This window comes from Oncorhynchus mykiss, chromosome 26 (assembly GCF_013265735.2).
Source record: "Oncorhynchus mykiss isolate Arlee chromosome 26, USDA_OmykA_1.1, whole genome shotgun sequence".
NCBI lineage: Eukaryota > Metazoa > Chordata > Actinopteri > Salmoniformes > Salmonidae > Oncorhynchus > Oncorhynchus mykiss.
In genome coordinates this window covers 28,301,261-28,329,098 of record NC_048590.1, presented here as the reverse complement: position 1 = coordinate 28,329,098, position 27,838 = coordinate 28,301,261, and the positions used below count along the sequence as shown (strand labels likewise).

Here is a 27,838-nt window from a genome sequence, read left to right as displayed (position 1 = left end):
TCAATTGGGTTGAGGTCGGGTGATTGTGGAGGCCAGGTCATCTGATACAGCACTCCATCACTCTCCTTCTTGGTCAAATAGCCCTTATACAGCCTGGAGGTGTGTTTCGGGTCTTTGTCCTGTTGATAAATAAATTATAGTCCCACTAAGCGCAAACCAGATGGGATGGAGTATCGCTGCAGAATACTGTGGTAGCCATGCTGGGTAAGTGTGCCTTGAATTCTAAATAAATCACAGACAGTGTCACCAGCAAAGCACCATCACACCTCCTCCTCCATGCTTCACGGTGGGAACCACACATGGGGAGATAATCCGTTCACCTACTCTGCGTCTCACAAAGACACGGCGGATGGAACCACAAATCTCACATTTGGACTCATCAGACCAAAGGACAGACATCCACCGGTCTAATGTCCATTGCTGGTGTTTCTTGGCCCAAGCAAGTCTCTTCTTATTGGTGTCCTTTAGTAGTGGTTTCTTTGCAGCAATTCAACCATGATGGCCTGATTCACGCAGTCTCCTCTGAACAGTTGATGTTGAGATGTGTCTGTTACTTGAACTCTGTGAAGCATTTATTTGGGCTGCAATTTGAGGTGCAGTTAACTCTAATGACCTTATCCTCTGCAGCAGAGGTAACTCTGGGTCTTCCTTTCCTGTGGTGGTCCTCATGAGAGCCAATTTCATCATAGCGCTTGATAGCTTTTACGACTGTATTTGAAGAAACGTTCAAATTTCTTGACATTTTCCAGATTGACTGACCTTCATGTCTTAAAGTGATGATGGACTGTAATTTCTCTTTGTTAATTTGAGCTGTTCTTGCCATAATATGGACTTGGTCTTTTGCCAGATAGGGCTATCTTCTGCATTCCACCCCTACCTTGTCACACCACAGCTGATTGGCTCAAATGCATTCAGAAGGAAATAAATTCCGCAAATTAACTTTTAAGAAGGCATACCTGTTAATTGAATTTGAAATGCATTCTAGGTGACTACCTCATTAAGCTGTTTGATAGAATGCCAAGAGTGTGGAAAGCTGTCATCAAGGCAAAGGGTGGCTGCTTTGAAGAATTTCAAATATAAAATATATTTTGATTTGTTTAACACTCTTTTGGTTACTACATGATTCCTTGTGAGTTATTTCATAGTTTTGATGTCTTCACTATTAATCCATAATGTACAAAATAGTAAAATAAAGAAACCCCCTTGAATGAGAAGGTGTGTCCAAACTTTTGACTAGTACTGTATGTGTGTGTGTTCAGCCATGTGACTGTGTCTGTATTAATAACTCTGCTGAGCTGCTACGATACACCCTCACGTTCCTCCAGCGCACCTCATACGCTCTGTGTGTGTCTAGTACTATGAAAACAAATCTGATTAATATGACTAACTCACCACACACTCCCAGGCCTTCTGTCGTTAGACTTGATTTGGTGGGCTAATGGTATTTCCACTTTACGTCATGTCTGAAATGGCATGGGACTGTATTTCGAGTCACCCATGATGATCTCAGAGCTGTGTGTTGTGTTGCTTTCCAGTTGTTGAACATCATCCTAGGGATTACTGTGAAAAGTCCCCTAACTAACCTGCTTAAACACGGCTCATATTTCCAGATAAATTAAATCTATTAAATGGCAGTTAATGGAGCAGGGGAGGCTGTGGCCTGGGCCCCAGAGACAGACTGGAGGCCCCTAGATGGGGCCAGACAGTCTCCACCCTACTCTGTGGTCTGTGCTCCCACAAGCCCAGAGCCCAGGGCCCGTATCCATAAAGCATCTTGAAGTAGGAGTGCTGATCTAGGATCAGTTTAGCCTTTTAGATCATAATTAATAAGATTATATAAACAGATCCTAGATCAGAATTCCTACTTTGAGATGCTTTGTTGATATGGGCCCCTCTCTCTGCCTGTTCCTCTGGAGACAGTGGTTACTGGGTTTCCATCTGATACCACTGGGACCGTCACCAAATACCTTGGACTCCTAACCCTAATTCATTTGTAATAGAGGAAATTGATCTGTAACAGATTTGTATTTTCATAGAAAGTGTTGTCTCTATGTCAATTCATTTGTATTTTTTTCATTTAATTCCCTGGAGGAAAGTGCTTTTTAGTTTTCAAGCTAGAATATGTGGAGACTAGGTTCCACAGGCTCCTTTATTGAAAATGTGAGGCCTTCTCCAGAGCTACTCAACATAAAAAGCAGCCAGGCCTTGGACCAGTCTTAAAGTCTGTGTATAGGCTCAGGAAAAGTCCACAGACTGACATGCTTTCGCTGTTGATAGATGGACGAGAGGAGAGCAGTGAAAACGGAGTTTAAATCACAATCTGTCCTTGAAGGCCAGCCAACCCCTGTTAGTGTGTCCAAGACCACTGTGACCATGTATCGAAGTGCATCAGTGCTTTTCATACAACAGTTTCAATCTGGATGAAAGTACACCTTTTTTAAAAGCAGCATTGCTCAGTATCCTTGGAACAGATGAATATCACACAGTTTAAATTGAACAGTGTCCAAGAATAGTTTGTGCTGCTTGCCTTATCTGGGTAATTAAAGCTGTAATGCTTGCTGTCACCAGGAAACTAATTGTGGAGCCCATGCAGCACTAGTTTCTGAGATTTGCATCCTCATTGCCAGCCTGCAGAGTGTTCTGCAGTTAGCCCTCCTCTCTCTCCTCCTCTCTCCCCTCTCTTCTCCCTCGGCTTTCTGCTAAATGAATTCTCCCTGCACAGAAGAATTGTTCTCATCTGTTTTTCCTCTCCTTTTGATGAAACGTAATGGGTTTCCAGGAAATGAAGTGATGCAGTCGTTTAGTGACAATGCAAAGTGTTCCGAGCATTTTGTTGCCCAGGGTTTTGTGCACAAGAGGGGCCATGACAGCGCCAAGATGTATTCTCCCTGCCTTTTGTGCAGCGGGGGGAAAAATCAATCTCTCTCAGTGCCTCGGTAGTGTCTTTTTCTCCTTTTCGTTTTTAATTGTTCCTTAAGGCTTATCATGGAGAGCCAAATCCCACATGGCGCTAGCATCCCGAGCGTGTTTAACTGGTGCAGGTGTCGGTGTGCTCGCATTCTGTCCCGCGAGGGCCCCTCCCCCGACCCAGGCTGTGATTGCGGCCAGGTGCTGCTCAGGTGTTCACCCGGGTACTTCTGCATTGTGGGTCACAGGTGCTGCCTAGGCTGCTCCTTCTCCTCTCCTCCGTCTGTCACTCACTCGCTCCTGCTTGCACCCCCCTTCTCTCTGATTGCGCCCCCCTCTCTCTCTCTGTCTCTCTCTCTCTTCTCTTTCTCCTGGTTACGCTCACATCTGCCCACACACACACACACACACACACACACACACACACACACACACACACACACACACACACACACACACACACACACACACAGATGGTGAGCTGTACTCACAGGTGTGAGTCACAGTAGATCATTAAGGACTGTGAGTGATTGTAGTGGTTGGTCCTTTAACCATACTCACTGTTAGCTCAACTGAACTAGAGGTGGAATAGATGATATTATCCCTTTGTCTACTCCACTGGTACCACATGATGCGAGAAGACTGGTTTGTAATGAATCCACTCTTGTGTGAAGGCACAAGGCCTTAGCACAGTGAGAGCACATTTCTGCAACCATTTCAAGCATATGTATTGCTACTTGTGATTTGTTTACTGGGTACTAAACAATAGGTGAATACATTTTTTTTGTGGGTTGTTTTTCTGTGCATCTTTGAATGTGTCTGGTGTTATTATGTGTGTCAGGCCAGCAGAGGAGGAGAAAGAAAGAGGGTGGAGAGGGAGGAGAGGGGAGGCGCAGGGAGAGGAGGTGTGGTGCGCTGTAGTCTAGTGGATGTAGCCGGTCATTATGCAGAGCTGCAGGGTGCGCTTATCTGTTACTGTGCTCAGTGGAGCGTGAAGAGCTGAAGACGAGCTGAAAGGGCACAAATCCCTCTCCTCCATGCCGCGCTCCCTCCCCACCCCCCTCACCCCCACCCGGTCCCTGCCCTGTCCTGCCCTCCTCAGGCCCTGGTCCCAGTGCTGTCAGTGTGGCGTTGCCCAGCCCAGCTGCAGAGGGGGCTGTCTGTCCAAGAAGGAGGGCCAGGGGAGAGGTGAGGTGATGTAATAGGTCCCTGAGGGGCAGCTGCAGCAGTGGAGGGGCGATGACCGTAATTACAGGTCCAGCCAGTCAGTCCAGGAACATCTGGAAATATCATCCTCTTCCACTGCATGTAATATTGTATCATATTGTTCATGATAGTCACCTCAACTCCACTGATTCTGACAGCACAGCATACTGTACATCATAGTGAAATATTTCTGGTGTTGGTTTGACTGTGGATTATAAGCATTCAGTAAAACCAGCTCTTCTTTTCATTCCCGTTTCATGAAATATATGGGCGTTTGATTGTTCAGTAATTCACATCCTGTCTTTTCCACGACTCCTCTACCTTGTCTGCTGTTTCCCTTGGTGACAAAGCCAACCCACTCCTGTAAAGCCCACCTAAAGTCAGGCAAGCCTATTCCCATAGAAATCTCTGTAATGCTAAATGACACATCAAAAAGCATAGCTTGGTGCGTTGCTCAAATGTGAGATACTACATCTACAGCAAGGAAGGATTTTCAGAATAGTGGAGGCAGTGTCTTACTAGGGTTTGACGACTGAATCATGAGCTGCCAGCATTTAGCCAATCCCTTTATACACACATCTAAAGAATCTGCCTACAATCACTATTGGAAAGCATCCATACTTTTAGCAGAGACTAGGCATTCTCTCTCTCTCTCTCTCTCTCTCTCTCTCTCTCTCTCTCTCTACCTCTATCTATCTCTTTTCTTCATCTCGCTGTACTTTGTCCATGTCACACTCTTTTCTTGACCACTTCCTTCTTCCTACCTTCTCCCTCCCTTAGCCCCCTTTGTTCGCCCCCCCCCCACACCCCTCTTTATCCCTCATATTCTCTCTCTCTTTCTTCCTCCCCCATTTGCCTCTCTCTCTCTCTGTCCCCTTTCTCTCTTCTGTAGATTTACGCTCCCCTTACACTAGCAGGCAGCTGATGCCAATAAAAATGTTAGTGATTGTTAAATGAAAACACAAAGTTGAAGGGCAATGATTCATTAGGAAGGAATGCTGCCAGTGGAACAGCTCAAGTCTCCTGACTCCACTACTGCACTGAATCTCCATCACAGACACACTCTTGGCTACTGTACCTCCATATATCTGTTGGAATGTGTCCGTCCGTCTGCCGGTCCCTGGCATTGTGCTCTATCTTGTTCCCTGATGGAGAGTCTTGCCAGGCTCCATGTCCAGCCAGTTCAGTAGCAGAGTTTTAACGCTGAAGTACTGCGCTGAGCTCTCTGTGACTCAGTGTTGTGTGAGTTGAGGTAGTCTGAGGTTTCACATGTCCTTTGATTCAGCGAAAGGGCAAGGCTAGGCAGTTTTACACAAAGCATCAACAACGGCTTTTTTAGGTACAGCTTGGGATGACTCGCTATTCAGGGAGACCAGCCTTGAGAACTTTTAACTGAGGTGATTCTCCTTAAAGGGCCAATCTGGAGTTGGTACATACATTATATCCAAAATATAAGCATATTTTACTCCAATGTTTGTAAACAAAGTTAATGTAAACAAAAACTGTATTGCTTTAAAACGTGGTTAAAACGATCATTTTGATCTCATGGCCAGTCAGTCCTTGCCTCCATAGCTCTGTCTATGAATGTGAGAGTGGTTCTATTTCTCAAGCCCCATCCGTCAGCTGTTTACCAAAACATGTGGAGGTGTGGCCATTGTTTGAGCTCCGGATTGGCTCTTTAAAGTGTGATGAGATGCTACATTTCTACATGAGATACAGTGCTTATAAAAAAGTATTTGCAACATTCTAATGTTCTCAACTTTTGCATATTTTTGATACTGAATATTATCAGATCTTCAACCAATACCTAATATTAGATAAAGGGAACCTGAGTGAACAAATAATACAACAATTACAAACTTATTTAATTTCTTTCATAAACAAAGTTATGCAACACCCAATGCCCCTGTGTGAAAAATGAATTGTCCCTTACACTCAATAACTGGTTGTGCCCCTTTAGCTGCAATGACTCCAAACGCTTCCTGTAGTTGTTGATCAGTCTCTCACATCCCTGTGGAGGAATTTTGGCCCACTCTTCCACACAGAACTGCAACGTTTGTGCGTTTTCAAGCATGAACTGCTCATTTCAAGTCCTGCCACAACATCTCAATTTGGACTAACTTGTCATTTGTTGCTTTTTAGCCATTTTCATATACTTTAGATTTGATTTTGTATTTTGGATCATTGTCTGCTGCATGACCCAGCTGCGCTTCAGTTTCAGCTCACAGACGGATGGCCTGACATTCTCCTGTAGAATTCTCTAATATAGACCAGAATTCATGGTTCCTCCTATTAAGGCAAGTCGTCCAGGTCCTGAGACAGCAAAGCATCCCCAAACCCTCACAGTGCCACCATTTGTAAACTCAGGTTCACTTATTCTAATATTAGGTTTTGGTTGAAGATCTGATAACATTCAGTATAAAAAAATATGCAAAAAGAAAGAAAATCAGAAAGGGGGCAAATACTTTTTCATGGCTCTGTATTGATGGCTCTGTATTGATGGCTCTGTATTGATGGCACTGTATTGATGGCACTGTATTGCTGGCTCTGTATTGATGGCACTGTATTGATGGCACTGTATTGATGGCACTGTATTGATGGCTCTGTATTGATGGCACTGTATTGATGGCTCTGTATTGATGGCACTGTATTGATGGCACTGTATTGATGGCACTGTATTGATGGCACTGTATTGATGGCACTGTATTGATGGCACTGTATTGATGGCTCTGTATTGATGGCACTGTATTGATGGCTCTGTATTGATGGCACTGTATTGATGGCACTGTATTGATGGCACTGTATTGATGGCACTGTATTGATGGCACTGTATTGATGGCACTGTATTGATGGCACTGTATTGATGGCACTGTATTGATGGCACTGTATTGATGGCACTGTATTGCTGGCACTGTATTGATGGCACTGTATTGATGGCACTGTATTGATGGCACTGTATTGATGGCACTGCATTGCTGGCACTGTATTGATGGCACTGTATTGATGGCACTGTATTGATGGCACTGCATTGCTGGCACTGTATTGATGGCACTGTATTGATGGCACTGTATTGATGGCACTGCATTGCTGGCACTGTATTGATGGCACTGTATTGATGGCACTGTATTGATGGCACTGCATTGCTGGCACTGTATTGATGGCACTGTATTGATGGCACTGTATTGATGGCACTGCATTGCTGGCACTGTATTGATGGCACTGTATTGATGGCACTGTATTGATGGCACTGTGTTGATGGCACTGTCATTAGCACTGTCCTTCTGAGTTTGAGGATGTAACCTTGAGAGCACACAGGCGGCGCTACAGTTGTTTCTTCAAGGAGTCTAGCAGGAATAATTGACTTTGTCCCCATAACCCAGACTGACAGTGTGATCACACACCCATTCATAAACCTCTGTGTTTAAGGCCTTGTTGGGATGAATCAACCCAATTCAATTCATAGGACTTTATGAAATACAAGTCATGTTTAGCGTGCTGGGGCCAGTTGTGTGTCTGTGCCCTGTACTCCTACAGAGCCATGCAGGTGCACTACTCCAGTCCACACACATACCACACACTCCACACACACCTGGCCCAGGGATCTCAGGTGGCAAACACAGCGCCCGCCACAGCCTCCCCTAGAAATATCCTCCCCCATGGATCCGATTCATGGAGAGAAATGAATGTAGCAAATGAATCAATGTAATCGTGTGAGTTTTCAGACGTGCTCGTCCCAGGAGCAGGGCAGCACAATCCCCTCTCCTCCCAGGATACGTAGGGAATCCACAGTGTCATTACCCTGCCTGTGTAATATAATCCAACCTGCAGGGTTTGGCAAAGAGCATGCACACACACACACACACCTCCACTGAGCACACACACACCAATCCTCCCCACTTCGTTCCTGTTCATCCATATTAAATCTTTCATTACACATATCTTATTTTATTCTGCTTCTCGTCCTAGCCTGGAGCGCTGTGGCTTAATGAGATATTAATCCTGTGTTTCAGCTGGAACATTTCTATTTACCTGGGAACAGGTCTGGTTCCATTGTCTTCGTCATTGTGTACTCACCTTTGTTATGTTTCATTAACTGTACATGAAAGGTTGTCTTTTATATAAATGATCATCCACCTACATGAGCTCTAACCTTGCATCTTTCTGTTATCTCTGTAGGTTTCAGTTAGCCACAGAAACAGGGGAACTGGAGCAAACACTAAGTGCATGTTAAAACACTAAAAAGCATGAAATAGCGTAAACTCTGCCACACCTGACCTGTGATTCAATTAGATCCCTCACAGAGAGCTGGCTGAATGTCTGTCAGAATGTCCCCTGTTTCCCCTGCCCAAGCTTAGCCTCCCCTCCTCTTTCTCTCCTTCTATCCACCTCCTCCCCTCCTCCCCTCTCCTTCTATCCCCCTCCTCCCCCTCTCCTTCTATCCTCCTCCTCCCCTCTCCTTCCAACCCCCTCCTCCCCCTCTCCTTCTATTCCCTCCTCTCCCTCTCCTTCTTTCCCCCTCCTCCCCCTCTCCTACTATCCCCCTCCTCCCCCTCTCCTTCTATCCCCCTCCTCCCACTCTCCTTCTATCCCCCTCCTCTCCCTCTCATTCTATCCCCCTCCTCCCCCTCTCCTTCTATCCCCCTCCTCCCCCTCTCCTTCTATCCCCCTCCTCCTCTAATCCCCCTCCTCCCCTCCTCCCACTCTCCCACTCTCCTTCTATCCCCCTCCTCCCCTCTCCTTCTATCCCCCTCCTCTCCCTCTCATTCTATCCCCCTCCTCCCCTCTTCCTCTAATCCCCATCCTCACCCTCCCCTTCTATCCCCTCCTCCCACTCTCCTTCTATCCCCCTCCTCCCCCTCTCCTTCTATCCTCCTCCTCTCCCTCTCATTCTATCCCCCTCCTCCCCCTCTCCTTCTATCCCCCTCCTCCCCTCTTCCTCTCATCCCCTCCTCACCCTCTCATTCTATCCCATTCCTCCCACTCTCCTTCTATCCCCCTCCTCCCCCTCTCCTTCTATCCCCCTCCTCCCCCTCTCCTTCTATCCCCCTCCTCCCCCTCTCCTTCTATCCCCCTCCTCCCCCTCTCCTTCTATCCCCTTCCTCTCCCTCTCCTTCTATTCCCTCAACTCCCTCTCCTTCTATCCCCCTCCTCCCCCTATCCTTCTATTCCTTCGTCTCCCTCTCCTTCTATCCCCCCCTCCCCTTCTATCCCCCTCCTCCCCCTCTCCTTCTATCCCCCTCCTCCCCTCTCCTTCTATCCCCCTCCTCCCCCTCTCCTTCTATCCCCCTCCTCCCCCTCTCCTTCTATCCCCCTCCTCCCCCTCTCCTTCTATCCCCCTCCTCCCCCTCTCCTTCTATCCTCCCCCTCTCCTTCTATCCCCCTCCTCCCCTCTCCTTCCAACACCCTCCTCCCCCTCTCCTTCTATCCACATCCTCCCCTCCTCCCCCTCTCCTTCTCTCCACCTCCTCCCCTCCTCCCCCTCTCCTTCTATCCACCTCCTCCCCCTCTCCTTCTATCCCCATCCTCCCCCTCTCCTTCTATCCCCCTCCTCCCCCTTTCCTTCTATCCCCCTCCTCCCACTCTCCTTCTATCCCCCTCCTCCCCCTTTCCTTCTGTCCCCCTCCTCACCCTCTCATTCTATCACCCTCTCCTTCTATCCCCCTCCTCCCCCTTTCCTTCTATCCCCATCCTCCCACTCTCCTTCTATCCCCCTCCTCCCCCTTTCCTTCTGTCCCCCTCCTCACCCTCTCATTCTATCACCCTCTCATTCTATCCCCCTCCCCCCCTCTCATTCTATTCCCTCCTCTCCCTCTCCTTCTATCCCCCCTCCTACTCTCCTTCTTTTCCCCTCCTCCCCCTCTCCTTCTATCCCCCTCCTCGCACTCTCCTTCTACCCCCCTCCTCCCACTTTCCTTCTGTCCCCCTCCTCACCCTCTCATTCTATCACCCTCTCCTTCTATCCCCCTCCCCCCTCTCGTTCTATTCCCTCCTCTCCCTCTCCTTCTATCCCCCCTCCTACTCTCCTTCTTTTCCCCTCCTCCCCCTCTCCTTCTATCCCCCTCCTCCCACTCTCCTTCTATCCCCCTCCTCCCCCTCTCGTTATATTCCCTCCTCTCCCTCTCCTTCTATCCCCCTCCTCCCCCTCTCGTTCTATTCCCTCCTCTCCCTCTCCCTCTCCTTCTATCCCCCCTCCCACTCTCCTTCTATCCCCCTCCTCCCCTCTCCTTCTATCCCCCTCCTCCCCTCTTCCTCTAATCCCCCTCCTCACCCTCTCATTCTATCCCATTCCTCCCACTCTCCTTCTATCCCCCTCCTCCCCTCTCCTTCCAACCCCCTCCTCCCCCTCTCCTTCTATCCCCCTCCTCCCCTCTCCTTCTATCCCCCTCCTCCCCCTCTCGTTCTATTCCCTCCTCTCCCTCTCCTTCTATCCCCCTCCTACTCTCATTCTATCCCCCTCCTCCCCCTCTTGTTCTATTCCCTCCTCTCCCTCTCCTTCTATCCCCCCTCCCACTCTCCTTCTATCCCCTTCTATCCCCCTCTCCTTCTATCCCCCTCCTACTCTCATTCTATCCCCCTCCTCCCCCTCTTGTTCTATTCCCTCCTCTCCCTCTCCTTCTATCCCCCCTCCCACTCTCCTTCTATTCCCTCCTCCCCCTCTCCTTCTATCCCCCTTGTCCTTTCCTCCCCCTCTCCTTCTATCTTTCTCCTCCCACTCTCCTTCTATCCCCCTCCTCCCCCTTTCCTTCTGTCCCCCTCCTCACCCTCTCATTCTATCCCCCTCTCATTCTATCCCCCTCCTCACCCTCTCCTTCTATTCCCTCCTCTCCCTCTCCTTCTATCCCCCCTCCTACTCTCCTTCTATCCCCCTCCTCCCCCTCTCCTTCTATTCCCTCCTCTCACTCTCCTTCTATCCCCCTCCTCCCAATCTCCTTCTATTCCCTCCTCTCCCTCTCCTTCCAACCCCCTCCTCCCCCTCTCCTTCTATCCCCCTCCTCCCCCTCTCCTTCTATCCCCCTCCTCCCCCTCTCCTTCTATCCCCCTCCTCACCCTCTCATTCTATCACCCTCTCCTTCTATCCCCCTCCTCCCCCTCTCCTTCTATCCCCCTCCTCCCTCTTTCCTTCTATCCCCCTCCTCCCCCTCTCGTTCTATTCCCTCCTCTCCCTCTCCTTCTATCCCCCTCCTCTCCCTCTTATTTTAACCACCTCCTCCCACTCTCCTTCTATTCCCCTCCTCCTCGTGTCCTTCTGTCCACCTCTCTCAGCCCCTGTTGGAGCTCCCCCCCGCTGCTGCCAGGGAGATGAAGGTGGGAATTAAATGCTTAGTCAACTCAGAGAATTTAACTGAGACCTCTTAAACGCCTACAACGCACTTTACACACACACACACACACACACACACACACACACACACACACACACACACACACACACTCACACACACACATATATACATACATACATACATACAGCTCTGAAATTATTATCAAAGGACTGGTCCCATTTGGCCACCCTCTGTATATGGCTGTTTAGTGTTTGGGTTGTTCTGTTGGACATTTGGGTCTCTGGGATTTCTGTGAAAGGGAATATGCCCAAAGTGCTTTGTGACTAAGAGCCGGATCGAACTTCCTGACCTGTGTTATCCTTTCTGGATCTTTCATCTCTGATCCTCTGATGTGTCATTGTTTAACAGTTGCCTGGCATCTAATACCAGCCGTCAACACACACACACACTTTGATGTGGCACACTGACTGTACTATAATATCCATCCAGGGACATGCAAGAATTCCCCTCCTTTTCCATGGCTCATTAAATGTATTCTGGTTTTTCCATCGGCGCTCCTGTTGCCCGAACATGGCCGTATCACATGCCTGATAGGGGTGTGACTACGTGTGTGTTAGTGACCCTACTGTGATGGCCTCCATCACAGCGTCAGTGTGAACCACGTGGCGGGAGAGTTTGTTAGGTAGCTCATGGCCCTCCTGCGCTGAGAGAATGGTTGCGTGATTATGAAGTCATCAGCCATGAACCAGTAGGGCTGGGGAGGTGCCCCCGTTCTCGCGGGTGCCATTGATTGGTGGCCATGTGTTTGTGCCCGATAGACTGTGAAATGGTGTATTGCAGCACGGCTGTGTCGCACCTGCGTCCCACCAAGGTGATTGATTGGTTTGGTCATGTGGAATGTTCCCATCTGGTCTGCAGTAATGCATTTTCTTTCCATCCTGTGAATAGCAAGCACTGGCTGGAGGACAGTGAGGCTCCAAAAATGGGAAAGGCCAAACGAAAACATTTCCCCCCTCCCCTTTTCTCTTTTTACCAACGCGGAAAAATCAAATAGACCAAGCTTCTCGTCTGATTATCCTGTGTGGTGGGGGCAGGGGGTATTTGGGATAAATACAATCAGGAAATCCGCCTCTTATACACAGAGACAGACCACCAGGGGAATCAAATCCCTTCTGTCTCTAGGTAGTCAGAGGGGCAGTACTACTTCATTTTGAATGGCATACTTCAAGGCTGAAAGCTGTGTGTTATAATGAACGTCGTCTTTGATCCAGCTGAATATGTATATCTCATGCTCCTCCCATCCTGAACTTGAGTGAGATGGAGGAAGCTTGTCTTTGCTATTAAAAGAGAGCCTTTTCATTTTGTCGAGCATGACTCACCTTAACAAGTCTGTTTCATTTTTCTCTACTTAGATTCTTCCTCGTTTGATTCTGATTATTCTTAATCCCGGCCCCTCTCTTTTAATTGATCTATTCATTCCACCTAATGACTAATTACATATCAGAGCACATCAGCGAAGGCATTCATCATCGTAGAACGTAATAATCATTGACATTTCAACAAAGGAAAAAATAAATATGCAAACGAACTCATTAACATTTTGCGCTGGCTGTTTGAATAATGCTGCTGCTGACAAGGCTGTAATTAACAGAAATTGATGCTGAGCTCAGGGTGGGAAGAGAGAGTTGTTTCCCCTGAGCTTTGTTGTGCGCCCAGTGTGGGCCTCTGCCTTGCTGGTATGTGAACTGGGCTGGCTGGGCAGTGGGCACTGACTGCTACATCAGAGAGAGAGAGGAGGTGTTGATGTACTACCCTTACCACCCTGCTGACCTCTCCACAACCCCAGCCCAGCTCACAGCACAGCTTTTATTTACTGTCAAACACAAGCTGGTGGGAACATCAAAAGCCTGCAACAGGATGGATGTACACAAACACTTGAGGGAAGGAAACAAACGGCTCCATTCTAAAAGCCAGGGAAACCACGACTCCATTCTAAAAGCCAGGGAAACCACGGCTCCATTCTAAAAGCCAGGTAAACCACGGCTCCATTCTAAAAGCCAGGGAAACCACGGCTCCATTCTAAAAGCCAGGGAAACCACGACTCCATTTTAAAAGCCAGGGAAACCACGGCTCCATTCTAAAAGCCAGGGAAACCACGGCTCCATTCTAAAAGCCAGGGAAACCACGGCTCCATTCTAAAAGCCAGGGAAACCACGGCTCCATTCTAAAAGCCAGGGAAACCACGGCTCCATTCTAAAAGCCAGGGAAACCACGGCTCCATTCTAAAAGCCAGGGAAACCACGGCTCCATTCTAAAAGCCAGGGAAACCACGGCTCCATTCTAAAAGCCAGGGAAACCACGGCTCCATTCTAAAAGCCAGGGAAACCAGTGAGTGGGTGTGCTGCTTTGTTCTCGGCTGTAATGTCACGCCTGCCAGTGGATTGTGTTTGGGAGCTACTGAGCCTATTGCAGTGCTTCATGTCAAGGTTTCCAGAGAGACCAGAACTTTCCACTACAGGGTTAGTGTAGAATATCAGGGTGGAAATGGAGCTGCTCTGTAGTATGTGGTCTAAAATCAATTTCCTATGTTTTACTTTCCCACTGTAGGTCCCTGAGTCCACCCCTTCTACACCCCCTCTGTCTCTCTCTTTTCCTGTCGGCTTTCCTGTTTTTGTCATGAATATCAACAGAAAATGCAGCAAACACAATAAAGCTGTTTATGTTTGTTTTTTGGACAGCTGAAAGTGCTGATTGTAACAAGTTGAAGGAATGTCCTTTATTGCGGGTGTTAGCCCTGCCACATGGCTCAACATGGAACATTAACTTGACAGCGATAATGGATTGCGATGAGGTTCTTGGCTAGCACTCCTAACGCAGGGACAGGAGCATGGGTTAGGCTACTTCACAGGCACAGCGCACACTGGAAAGAAAGAGGGGGGAACAGATGTATGATCTGTTCATTTGGCTTTAGCATTACCCTCTATCTCCTCATGTTTACACACTGTTTTACCCACTTTACATGTTTATACTGTATTCTAGTCATGGCTCATCCTATATAACTACTGCTGTACACACCTTTTCTATTCATATTCTGTCCATACTGTCTATACACACCATTTATATATATACACTATATATGCTCAGTGACTTTCAACGTGACACCGTCACAGGAATTCTTCCCTGAGTTGCCCCAGTCAACTGCAAGTGCTGTTATTTTGAAGTGGAAATGTCTAGGAGCAACAACGGCTAAAGTGATAGGCCACACAAGCTCACAGAACGGGACTGCTGAGTGCTGAAGCGTGTAGTGAGTAGAACTCGTCTGTCCTCAGTTGCAACACTCACTACCGACTTCCAAACTGCCTCTGGAAGCAACATCAGTACATTAACTGTTCATGGGGAGCTTCATGAAATGGTTTTCCATTGCAGAGCAGCCGCACACAAGCCTAAGATTACCATGCAGAATGCTAAGCGTCTGCTGGAATGGTGTAAACCTCCCCGTCATTGGAGTCTGGAGCAGTGGAAATGCATTCTCTAGAGTGATGAATCACGCTTTAGTATCAGGCAGTCCGATGGACGCATGGGTTTACTGGATGCCAGGATAACTCTACCTGCCAGATGCATAGTGCCAACTGTAAAGTTTGGTGGAGGAGGAATAATGGTCTGGGGCTGTTTTTCATGGTTCAGGCTCCTTAGTTCCAGTGAAGGGAAATCTTAACGCTACTGCAAACAATGACATTCTAGACGATTCTGTTCTTCCAACTTTGTGGCAACAGTTTGGGGAAGGCCCTTTCCTGTTTCAGCATGACAATGCCCCTGTGCACAAAGCGAGGTCCATACAGAAATGGTTTGTCGAGATTGATGTGGATGAACTTGACAGGCCTGCACAGAGCCCTGACCTCAACCCCATCGAACACCTTACGGGATGAATTGGAACGCTAACTGCGAGCCAGGCCTAATCGCCCAACATCAGTGCCCGACCTCACTAATGCTCTTGTGGCAGAATGGAAGCAAGTCCCTGCAGAAATGTTCCAACATCTAGTGGAAAGCCTTCCCAGAAGAGTGGAGGCTGTTATAGCAGCAAAGGGGTACCAACTCCATATTAATGCCCATGATTTTGGAATGAGATGTTCGACGAGCAGGTGTCCACATACATCATGTATGTACATGTATGTCATGTAATGTATATACACTGAGTGGACAACCTGCTCCTTCAATGACTTAGACTGACCAGGTGATTCCAGGTGAAAGCTATGGTCCCTTATTGATGTCATTTGTTAAATCCACTTCAATTCAGTGTAGATGAAGGGGAGGACACAGGGTAAAGAAGGATTTTTAAGCCTTGAGACAATTGAGACATGGATTGTGTATGTGTGCCATTCAGTGGGTGAATGGGCAAGACAAAAGATTTAAGTGCCTTTGAACAGGGTATGGTAGTCGGTGCCAGGCTCACTAGTTTGATTGTGACTGGAACGGCAACACTGCTGGGTTTTTCAAGCTACACAGTTTCCCGCGTGTATCAAGAATGGTCTACCACCCAAAGGACATCCAGCCAACTTGACACAAGTGTGGGAAGCATTATGGTCAACACAGGCCAGCATTCCTGTGGAATGCTTTTGACAGCTTGTAGAGTCCATGCCCCAACGAATTGAGGTGGTTCTGAGGGCAAAGGGTGGGCTGCAACTCAATATTAGGAAGGTGTTCCTAATGTTTTGTACACTCAGTGTATATATATTTATATTTATGTTCTGATATTTACTTTTTGATTGTGTGTTTTGTTGCTAGGTGTTACTGCACTGTTGGAGCTAGAAACATAAGCATTTCACTGCACCTGTGATAACATCTGCCAATCTGTGTACACAACCTATAACTTTGATTTCATTCCGTGTTGTTTGTGTTTTATTTGGTCCGTTCCTTCCTACCGAGGCCCTCGGTAGTAATGCATCGGAGATGCTGTATAGCGGAGGGAGCAGAGCAGAGCTCACTAATTTGCTGTTTTTGTGGCTGGGGTTTTGAATTGATCCCTAGAGATGCATAGATCACTACCTCCCAGAGTATCAAAACAAGGCGCACTGCACAGCACCTCTATGCTCCAATCAATAAGGAGTCATACTCTGAATGACTCCTCACAACGCCTTCATTCTGAGGTCTCTGAGCTGCATCCCAATTTCATTTCAATATTTCATGTTGCAGATGCTGTTTATACCTCACTCACTCATTATACTCTATCTAAGGAAGTCATTCAGTTCAGTAAGGTTGAATTGTAGGGTGGAGGGCAAATCAATGTCTCCACTGCTGCACATTAGCATAGACTAGCATAGCATCTATTTTTGGTATTGATGGTAACTGTTCAACATAATTATTCACAACACATCTATTGGATTGCATTCAATGTCAAAACTGTTTTAAATTTTAAGTAATCATAATGGCCATTCAAAATGCCAAATGTATATTGTGATACGTATACATTCAGACGATGTTAGTCGTATGCCAGAATTAAATGAAGCCATTTTCCGTTCAAATTGATTTTCGTATTGAGCCGGTGTCATCAGTGCTATTGATTTGGCTAGGAGACACAGTATTATCCAAGGTGTCTGTCCCAGTGGACTTCATTTCTATTTAGATCATCTGCAGTGATGGCTGTAATTAAGCCGGTTTATTCTAGTTGTTTTTGCATCATGTGTCTGGGGGATTGCGTCCGGTGTCAACACTGTTCTTGATGGACACCTGGACAGCCTGGGCTTCTTCCTCGCAGATTGATGAATTTACTTAGCATCCCATCCATCAGCACACACTGGAGTCTAAGGAAGTACAAAAATGTATTAAAAAAAAATACAAAATACAGACTGTCACAGACAAGAATCAAAAATGGAAACAGAATATTGCTTTCTGTAGACCGACTGCACCTGCTCAGAACAAATCTTGTAATAATGATATTAGCGCTGCTGTTGTGAATGCCAGGCTGGCTGTGATAGGACAGGCCTGCTTGGAGAGATAATAAACAGCATGGCTAATGCCCTGGAAAGTGTCAGGCCTGCGACTCCTCTGGTGAAATTGGTCTCTTGTTCTCATGGTTTTCGTTCCTCTTTTCGCTCACAACGTTAGTGGGCTTTGATGGATGAGGTCTTGTTTCAGACTTCAGTGCTTCGTAAAGGAGAATTAAGATTTAATGGCTCGAGTCATGTTCTGTCTCTGTAAATATAGATTATTACGGGGACCTATTCTCCTCAGATTGAGTTATGTCTGCTAGAGACAGAGGAGAGCGCTGTGTTGTGATGAGGGTGTATTTGTCGGACTAATTTGGGTGCTCACTCGGCTCTAGAAGAAAAACCTAAGTGCCAATCTGTTCCACCTGATTTATTATAACTTGTTCTTCACTGGTTCAGCATCTTGAACACACATCCACCAGACCTGTGATCAACTTCTCCATCACTTCACATGATTAGTGGTTTAAAAAAACATTGAGTGATACCCTTGAAAGTACCTATTAGCTGCAAATTTCTATTCATTCTGATGTTTTGCTGGATTAACTTTCATGGCAAGACAGCCAGGCCATAGAGTTTAGGTGCTCTTTGATGGAACGCTAGCCAGTCTACCTTTTACTTTTCTGTTAGGCGTCTTTTGTTAAAGTATTGTAGAAAACTTCCTTGGGTTTTCCTTGAGCCAGGTTTCCTTCAACCAAGTTTCTAAATGGCTGAGTTAGCAGTCTCGGCGGCAGCAGCTGCAGCAGCAGCAGTGCCCTCTACAATCAAAGCACAGTGATCCTGCCCTGGCTCTCTGCCTCCCCTCAGCCACTGGCATGTGAGAGTCTCTCTCCCAGGTCTTGTACTGTGTCCTCGACCCACACATCACACTCCACATGCGCTCTGCTCTTAAGTGTGATGATTTGGCTCCATTAATCATCCCAGTCAGAGGGTTTCTATAATGTATGATGTGTCCTATTACAGAGGGGAAGTGCCTGCTGGTGGCTTCCAGGGGGACAGGCAGGGGGAGACAGAGGGGAGTGCTGGGCCAGGCAGGTTATTGATCACAGAGCCCCTCTAGCCTGTCACTCCTCTAGCAGTGCTAAGGAGAAATGGAGGATGTGATTAGATAAAAACGGGGTTAGAGGAGCATCCGCATCAGGCAGGCATCAAGGCAGGTGAGCCGAGCCCAGAACCTTGTTAATCAGTGACCTCTACACCAGATCCTGAAGTACATCTCTAGCCACGCTCCCACTTGGCCCTTCCCCTCACCACTGCATCCTTCTCCTCTGAGTGACTCATTTGGCTCATGGAGGAGAGAGAGAGGGGTGTGGAGGGTGAGTGAGGGTTGGGGTGGGTGGGCGATGGGGGTGGGCAGTGGCCTCACAGCTGCGCTAGCTGGCACCGGTTCCTCAAACATCAGCGTCGCAGCCAGCAGCCTGCTTGGCACAAACACTTGCCAGTAACACTTAAACAAATTGCAATTGCAATAGCTGGGCTGTCTTACATTGTTGATTTTTGACATTCTGAGATACTTTTTCTCCCCCATATTTATTTTTGGAGGCTTTCATCATGTAGATGACTGTATGTTATGAGCGAGCCCCCATTCTTTTCTAATCTTTGTGTTTGTGTGTTGAGCACCTATGGATCCGCCAGTCTTCTACAGAAGCTTCTCTTCGACACCCTGTTCTTTGTTTCAAACTGGAACATTGCTGAAAGGTTTCTACATTATCCACTGAAAGGTTTCTACATTATCCACTGAAAGGTTTCTACATTATCCACTGAACGGTTTCTACATTATCCACTGACAGGTTTCTACATTATCCACTGAACGGTTTCTACATTATCCACTGAACGGTTTCTACATTATCCACTGAAAGGTTCTACATTATCCACTGAAAGGTTTCTACATTATCCACTGACATGTTTCTACATTATCCACTGAAAGGTTTCTACATTATCCACTGAACGGTTTCTACATTATCCACTGAAAGGTTTCTACATTATCCACTGAAAGGTTTCTACATTATCCACTGAAATGTTTCTACATTACCAACTGAAAGGTTTCTACATTATCCACTGAAAGGTTTCTACATTATCCACTGAAAGGTTTCTACATTATCCACTGAAAGGTTTCTACATTATCCACTGAAAGGTTTCTACATTATCCACTGAAAGGTTTATACATTATCCACTGAAAGGTTTCGACATTGTCCACTGAAATGTTTCTACATTACCCACTGAAAGGTTTCTACATTACCCACTGAAAGGTTTCTACATTATCCACTGAAAGGTTTCTACATTATCCACTGAAAGGTTTCGACATTGTCCACTGAAAGCATGTATTGCCTATGAGAATGTACAACCTCACCCCCAAAATATATTTTGTCTCATGATATTTGAAACAGTTCAAAAAATGTAATATAATATTTAGCATTTGAATAGAGATTCGTAGATGTGTTTTGGGGTTTTCTTTTTGATGTACAGAATATAGTATTTTGGCATGTCCTCCCCCCTAAAAATAAAACACATGCTGGTGATTTCTATACAGTGTAGTAGCACACATCTTATACACCTCAAAATAAATGTATCTATATCTCAGTATTGTTATTATCCTCTGTATCTACACATGTAGCGGTGGTAAACACAGTGTTGTGCTGGTAAGTGCAGTGACATGAGAATGAGAACATCTCTTTGTTTACCAACGCTGTGTGATCATGTGTGGCGGCACGCTAAACAGTTAAATGCCTGTTTACCGTTGGGTTCCTCAGGGATGTTTTCCCCTCGGTTTGGGCTGAACTGTAGCGTTGTTGACTGTGCTCAGGTCCCTGGGCGTGTTACAACGCTTGGCTTGGCCGGGTTGTGCTCCAGAGGTTCAGGGGAGGTGCCTGCCTGGCCGATAGCTAGCTACCTCTCACCCTGGTTGGTTGGTTGGTTGGTAGGTAGGTAGGTAGGTCCAGACCTGGAGAGAGAGTTTTCCTGAGCATGACTTCCTGCTTTGCTGGGGTTAACACTCAGCCATCAATTATTCACGATGGATAGAGAGTGTGTGACAAAACACATGCTGGGGATGAATATTTCACTGTGGGCACGAGCATCTCCTCACAGGGGAGAGACAGGGGGACTAAGTGATACTGATGGAGACTAAACCACGCCAAGGCTGAGGTGCAGCTCAGGAAATGTAAAAAAACAAAACCTTTTTAGTCAGCCAAGACAGATGTTCTGTCCCTCTGCGGTGACTCGGGGTATGTAGTTAACCCACAACTAAATGCTCCTTCCTTTGTGAGAGAGCTAAATCCAAAATGTTATATCATATCAAATGAGTTGTGTTGCTACTGAAAGGGAAGCAGCGTTGTCAGTTAAACCACCTTACCTGATTTCGGCAGCTTCCTCTCTAGCTCTCTGGAGACTGTGTGCAGATGCAGTACGACTGTGCCCCGCAGCAATACTCAGAGATGTGAATCCTCCAACATGTGCCTCTGTTCACCTGGGCATGCCAGTATGATGTTCTGTTCAGTCAGAGCGTAACAGAATCTCCTGGCTAGGCAAGTTTTAAACTCACTAGAAAATCAACCTTTTCCCCAGAGTAAACCCAGTGTTGTTCCAGGGCTGCGTCTGGTGCTTGCAATGTTTGAAAGTCTGACAAAAATAATGTACGATGTTGTTAAAGTTGTTTATCATTTCCTTGTAGGAACCTCTTGTTTTTTCCGCCGGGGTAAAAGTGCTGAGTTTAGTATATTGTGAGGAGCGTGATTCATGTGCGTTGTGCGTTGTGTGTTTTATTTTTTTTCCTGACGGCTGCCGGGAAGCGTCTCTCTCAGGAGGAGTGCTGCACACCAAAAGTGTGACACTGATGGAGCAACTCTGTCTAGGATCTCTTCTAGCTTAAGGAATACGTATTCTACTTAACATTCTGTACAGATCTGCATTATGATATGTGGTTTATGTTCTAATGTGTGGCCTCATATGTGACCTGTACAAGTGTGAAAGTGAATTAGGATATTACCTTGTTATTTCAAGACACAATGAATAAGAAACATGATTTCTAGACCAGAATGTGGTGTCAATGGTTTTTGTCTAAAAATAGTTTTCTCTGTGCCTCCACAGGTAAATCAGCAGAGAGGGCTCAATTTCCAGCCTATGGGAGAGAGCCTGGCGTGTCTGGCTGCCAGGTAAGTTTGATATCCGTTATTTCCTGCTAAAAAGTAAGAAAATGTATGCACTCACTACTGTAAGTCGCTCTGGATAAGAACATCTGCTAAATGACTATAATGTAAATATAGTGTGGTGAACTCTGCTTGTTAACTTCTCTTTGTTTGGGCATTCTCAATACATTGTTAAAACGAATTGGCGTGTCCAGCTCATCAGATAAAATGCTTTTGTTGGTAGTATAATTAGAGTGAAAAGGAATGTTTGCACCGGAGATGGTTTATAATGCAAACAAGAAAGCTCATGAGAATATTCTGAGGTGTGGAGGCTTAGAGATAATGAATGAGTGATTACAGTGGAGCGTCCTCAGGTCTTCGCTGCCTGGGCTGAGGAGTTTCTCCGTGCCCTGTGTAGTCTAGCAGGGTCTAGCAGGGGCAGCCCAAAACCACAGAGAAACACCACTTTCAACACCTCCATTAAGCCAGGGTCAGTGAGCACAGCCAAGCTCAGCCCAGATCCCCTCTCACAACCACACAGATGTTCAACACAAAGGCCTGATTGTGTGCACAAGCCATAGCTCTCTCTCTCTCTCTCTCTCTCTCTCTCTCTCTCTCTCTCCCTCTCTCTCTCTCTCTCTCTCTCTCTCTCTCTCTCTCTCAGACTGATGTCAATGGGGAGAGCTCTCATATTCTCTCTCTCCTCTTTCTCTCCCTCGTTCATTCTTCTCTCTGTTCTCCTCTTTCGCTCTAACTCACTGTTTTTCGGTCTCTTCCCACTCTACCTCGAGTATCTCTGTATTTCTTTTCCCTCTGCCCTGGCTGTGAGACCAGTAAGAGAAGTTCCACAGAACATGGCTTCCGTCAGGGTATGCTCCACCCTCCACTGTTCCCAATACTGAGCATTTATATTCCACATTATGGTCAATGATATTGGGATTAGGGGTTTGTGAGTCTGGACTTTAAGATTAGGTTTAGGGCTACGTCTGAAAGATTTCTTCAAAAGATTAAGCCCACCTCTTTGGGCTTAACCCAAAGATCAAGGGAGCCTCTGACCTCATTGACTCACCACTCATTTAACCCCAAGCTAATCATGTGCCAGAGTAGTACCCTTCACCTCTCTATCCCCTCACTGTACACACTGTACACATTACTACTAACAACTATGTGGTCATACAGAGGTCTGTGCTTCCAGTCAGACAGAGTGAAAATATAGCTGATGTGAGTTGAAAGCTCGTTTACTCATTCATAAAAGAGCTTTTGGAGATGGAATGCCAGTTCAGACATTTTGTGTGGGAACTGGGGAATTGATGCAGGCCTGCAGCTGCTGAGATCTGAGGCTGGCAGAGATTCAGTTTGTCTGGTCCCAGAAAAAAAAAACAGGAAGACCAAAAAAGTAATTTCATTCTTTAGAGAATGTAGGAAGAATGCTGGCTGGAAAAGGCGTTATTAATATTGTGTAACCCTTCTAGTGATTATTGACAGGGCTCCACCGCTGAATCTTGCCCAGCAGAATCACGCATGAGCAAAGCATCTCAGGTGCAAAGATTATCAGGCATTGTTTATCTTTTAATGAGCAGCCTGAATGTTCACAACCCCCATATCCTGGAGATTTCATAATCCATCCACACTAACCTAATAAAAGGTAACATTGTATTTTCTTCTCGGAGGACCAAGAATGGAAATTCGAAACACACAAACAATCTATCAAGAGGTTGGTTTTTGGAAACTCCCGTAATAGCGCCAGATATCTGCCAAACAGACCGTCAGTTGTGGGCTTGTCGTCAAGTCTAAGCAAATTGCCTCGCTCAGCATCGGATTATTGCATCATTTGAACGTGATGAAGAACTCCCCATGTCTTATTGGGTTAGATATTCAGAGTGTTGTAGCCAGCTGTGGCCCCTTATTCCACTGTTCCTTTTTTACCCCGAACACGTCGGTCTCACCATAATCAACCCGTGTTCTAAACCTTCTGGCTTCATCTTTTTGGACAGTTGTTATCTGCACACCAGTAAAATAAAAAGAGCCCAATGTATCCAGTCATTGTCTTTGTGGTGTGGTAAGGTGTTATTCAGCCTTCATCATAATAGCAGGAAAACAGATTTAATTGAAGGCCTTCAGCATATCATCCCCCTCTCTCTCTCACTGAGTGTGCGGGCATACTGTTCTGTGTGTGCCCATGTTGAGTGGGGCCTATGTCCCCAGTGGGATGAGGTAATGAACAGGGCTGGGGTGTGGGGGGAGAATGGGGGAGAGAGAGTGGGAGGAAGGAGGTGGAGAGGGGTTGGGAGAAAGAGGGAGAGAGGGGTTGGCGGGTAGCTGTGTTGCCGTGGTGCCAGCAGCGCTGTGTTCAGCAGGTAGCTCCTGTGTGCCTCCTGCGAGACGGATTACCCTGATTAAAGTGACAGGATGCAGTTGACAGACGACTCCCATTATCTCCTCAAATCTGCGTGACATTTCACTGTGGAAGATGATCATTGAGATGTGAAGAGGCTTGGGCAGAAAGCGCTGTGATTCAGGAAATTCTTCACATAATAAAGCCTTGTGTCGGGTATTGGGCTTTAGCAACATGATTGACTGCAACGTTTGATGCAAGTGTGTTATTGGAGTACTAGGACATTTTCTCCTTCTCCTTAGACAGTCACACACTGACTACAGAACAAGCCTTGGCTGTTAAACTCCATTTCACTCAATTCTCTGTCTGTTTTCTTCTTCGTCTCAATTGTCTCTCTTTTTTTCTCTCCAGAAAATCAAAGATTATGGGTTTAGTTTCATGAAAGCATAACAACATTTTCTGTCATCTTTAAATAGGATTCTGATGATTTGAAGATCTATGTAATCAACAACCAATAAACCCTGGCCTTGCTTGAGTTTCCTATGCTTTACTATGTGTACTGTAGATTACATGGTAATTGGTATTTCATTTGACCTCTTGTGGATCTCGTATGGCTTTTGTTCCATGTAGTAATTTCTATAAAAGAAACACCAGCTAATATTTCTGGGAGGATTCAATATCATTGAACAAAGGCAGCAGAAGTGAGTCTGGTCTGGTCTGTTGTGTCATGTCAATGTCAACGCAGTAGCCTCTGTGACAGGTTGTCAGTTTGCAGAGCCTGTTTCTCCCCTCATTTCTACTGTTGTAAAGCAGTAGCAGACTTGATTTTCACAGGACTTGATGGCCTTCATTCCAATCTGTTAAAATCAGAATCTATAGAATTTTTAGAATACCACCTCATTTTGATGTTGTTATGAGGGGTTTTGATTTTAGGATTTTGGGGAATATTTTGTATTTATCGTAGGTGAAATACCCAGGGAATCCAGATAATAATAATGATGATGAACATTTTTGGGGCCATTGACCAAGGTCAAAGCCATCCCTCTGACCTATGTTAGTTTAACACCATTGGTTTCCGTGTCAATCCCCAGCCCTCTCAGTCTACTGTAGTGTTTCCTGGAAGCACACGAGGGCTCCAGTCTCCAGAGCAGCTTTCTCCTCTGAGGTATCCTCACTCACCTCGACCCTCCCTCCTTCTCCACTTACGGTCCGCAGCAAATCAGACGAATTGGTCCAGGCCGTTAATTGGCCTGTTTGCTAGGGGCACAGTGCTCACTGGAGTGGAGTGGATACTGGCGGAGCCTGGAGGCTGCTGGAACCTTCCAGAGGATGCCTCAGCTCAGTCACATGACACAGTAAACATTAGAGGAGGGTGCTGAGGACTCAGGACTCCAGCCCACTAATCTGGGCCTGTCAGATCAGAGGCAGGTTTTGGGACAGCTCTGTGTCATCTTGGCTCTCCTCCACTAATTGGATATGTGTGCCTGAGATCAGACACAGGTCCAGCAGGCTGGTGGCCTGGTGACTCCCAGGTCTCTGGGACGGACGTTTTGTCCAGTTAAGCCGGTGTGGTTTTCGGGGGAGCCCACAGATCCTGGGATCAGACAGATGGTTTAATGAGCCTTGAGCTGTCCTCCTCTCGCCCCCCACCCCTGTGCCTCCTCTCACCCCCCTGCACCTCCCTGTGCCCCCTCCATTCAAAGAGCTGCTCCTGCAAGTCAGGGCATGTCCCTGGTTGTGTCTGAAGATGCCCTCAGGCCATGATCGCTGCTGATCAATACCGTTCCACTGCAGGCTGGAGGAGAGGGAAATCACTAGGTCAGACTGATTGGATGGATTTCTCCTTGGAGTTCAGTGGAGCTGCTAACGGTGGAGCACACAGGAGTACACAAATGACTGTGTGTGTAAAAAAAAAATAGTAACTGAAATTTGTATCTTGTGATTAGATTTCTTATGCTGATGCTCCATAACACAGCACCATTTACCAGCATTATAGAACAGTAAAAACAAATCTGAATGTTTTCATAGGAACATTATACCTGTTGTCAGCTCCACAGGAAGCATTCATTAACACATATCTATGACATTTTGAATAAGAACTATTTTACTACTAAGTGGACATGCATTAATTGAGGTGTCTGCGCTCATCTGCTGCTGTGAAAATAGGTATTTACTGTCTTTACCGTTAAAGAGATGTATTTTGTCTGAGGGCAGGTTGTTAGTGAATTATGGTAGCATAACACACAGTGGCCCCTTATTCCCACTGGAGCACATCTCCATAAAGCTGTTCAAGGGATTGATTCATGGTATTTAATAGATCATTAGGGGAATGGCTGATTCATGGCCAAGTGTCTCTGATAATATTTGACAGTGCATGAGATCACCCCCTGATTGAATGAGTACCCCCCCTCTCATCTCACACACACACACACACACACACACACACACACACACACACACACACACACATACACACACACACACACACACACTAGTTACACATCTGCTGTTCTCCACTTATCTGTTGTTTCTCTGTTGTCTCCTCCAGGCCAATCTGCGGCCGGACATTGGTTTGGTGAGTCCTGGGCCTGTGACCACATCGGGGAAAACGGCCCCTCCCTTCTACCCTCCCTTCACAGGGGCCAACCCCAGAAGACGCCCCCTACCGGAACCTACTCCCATTGGTCAGTGCCAATTAACCCATACCTATAGAGATACAGAGCAGGGCAAGTTATCCAGTCCCTGAAAATGGCATTTTAGTCTAGTATAGTGTTTAGAGCAGTATGTGCTGACACAATTCTAAACCTCAGGCTGACCAAACGATGTAGCAAAGACAAAGCCAGAGCACTTGTTTTACTGGATGTGACATTTGTAAGAGACCATTGATCTGTTTTCACTAGCTCCGTGAACAAACCTGCAGGAGTCCCTGTGTTTTCAATGGATTAATGACTTTTGCTTAGCCATTATACTCCTATTTTAACGCTAATAATGATTATCCTGGTGATTTCAATCGAAATCTTCTTTATACCAACACGCACAAATTGTTTTGGTTTTACATGACAAATTATTTTTGATTTGACTTGATTGTGTGCAACAAAAGAATGCTAAGCCAGGGAAGGCATCCTCGTCGTTCCCTTCTTTATGCCAGTGTGTGAATAAGCTGTTGTGTTGTTTACATCCCACAAAGGCCCTTTCTATTGCCTCAATCCTGTTTTATCTTTCCACAGATCCTCTACAAACAAAGAAAGTTCGCAAGGTCCCTCCTGGTCTGCCTTCATCTGTGAGTGGAAGATCATTTCATCTGCCTGCCATGCCTCTCATATATAAATAGATCTCTCAGTGAGCTTAACCAAACACACACACACACACACACACACACACACACACACACACACACACACACACACACACACACACACACACACACACACACACACACACACACACACACACACACAGACAAAGAGAGCTGTTGACAAAGAGAGCTGTTTTACTTGCTTTCCTTGACTCTTCAAAGACGTCCTCTGCAGTGGCACCGTTGGTACCTGGTTGATGTGTAAGGGAGCCCGTAGCCCTGCCTTGCTGTTTTTGTGTTTGTGTGTGTGTGTACTAGAGAGTGTGTGTACATTGGGGTGATTGATTTTGGGGTCTGTCCTGTCACAGCGTGGTCTCCTCAGCTTCTCTCCTGGGACGCGGGGCTATGCGGGGCGCGGGGAGCAGAGCTGTCAGAGTGGATCCTAGGCGCTGCTCTTTTGATGTTTAATTAGTCATTATGTAGCCAAACAGGAGGACAGACAGAGATTAATAGTGCAGAATCAGAGAAATTTCCATGGGTAATAATCCCGGTGGAGCAGAAGACATTAGAATGCAGAGGAAGTGTGGAGCTCAGCTTGCCTCCGCCTGGGCCGGGCCTCATTAATATGCATAAATCACTAAGTCAGATGTTCATTGTGAAAATCCTGGTGGATTCTCAAAGCGGGCGATTAAGCCTTAACTTCCCAG

General features: G+C 46.4%; 1 protein-coding gene across 8 annotated transcripts in view; it reads left to right on the top strand.

The window, feature by feature from the left end:
- LOC110506541 (transcription factor 12) overlaps positions 1 to 27,838 on the top strand; it is a 96,256-nt gene that overhangs the window by 32,997 nt on the left and 35,421 nt on the right. For all 8 annotated transcript variants that reach the window (XM_021586233.2, XM_021586232.2, XM_021586231.2 and 5 more), the window contains exons 6-8: positions 21,464 to 21,528; positions 26,385 to 26,520; positions 27,064 to 27,116. In XM_021586233.2, the coding sequence (XP_021441908.1) occupies positions 21,464 to 21,528; positions 26,385 to 26,520; positions 27,064 to 27,116 (254 nt within the window). The remainder of the gene's footprint in view (positions 1 to 21,463; positions 21,529 to 26,384; positions 26,521 to 27,063; positions 27,117 to 27,838) is intronic.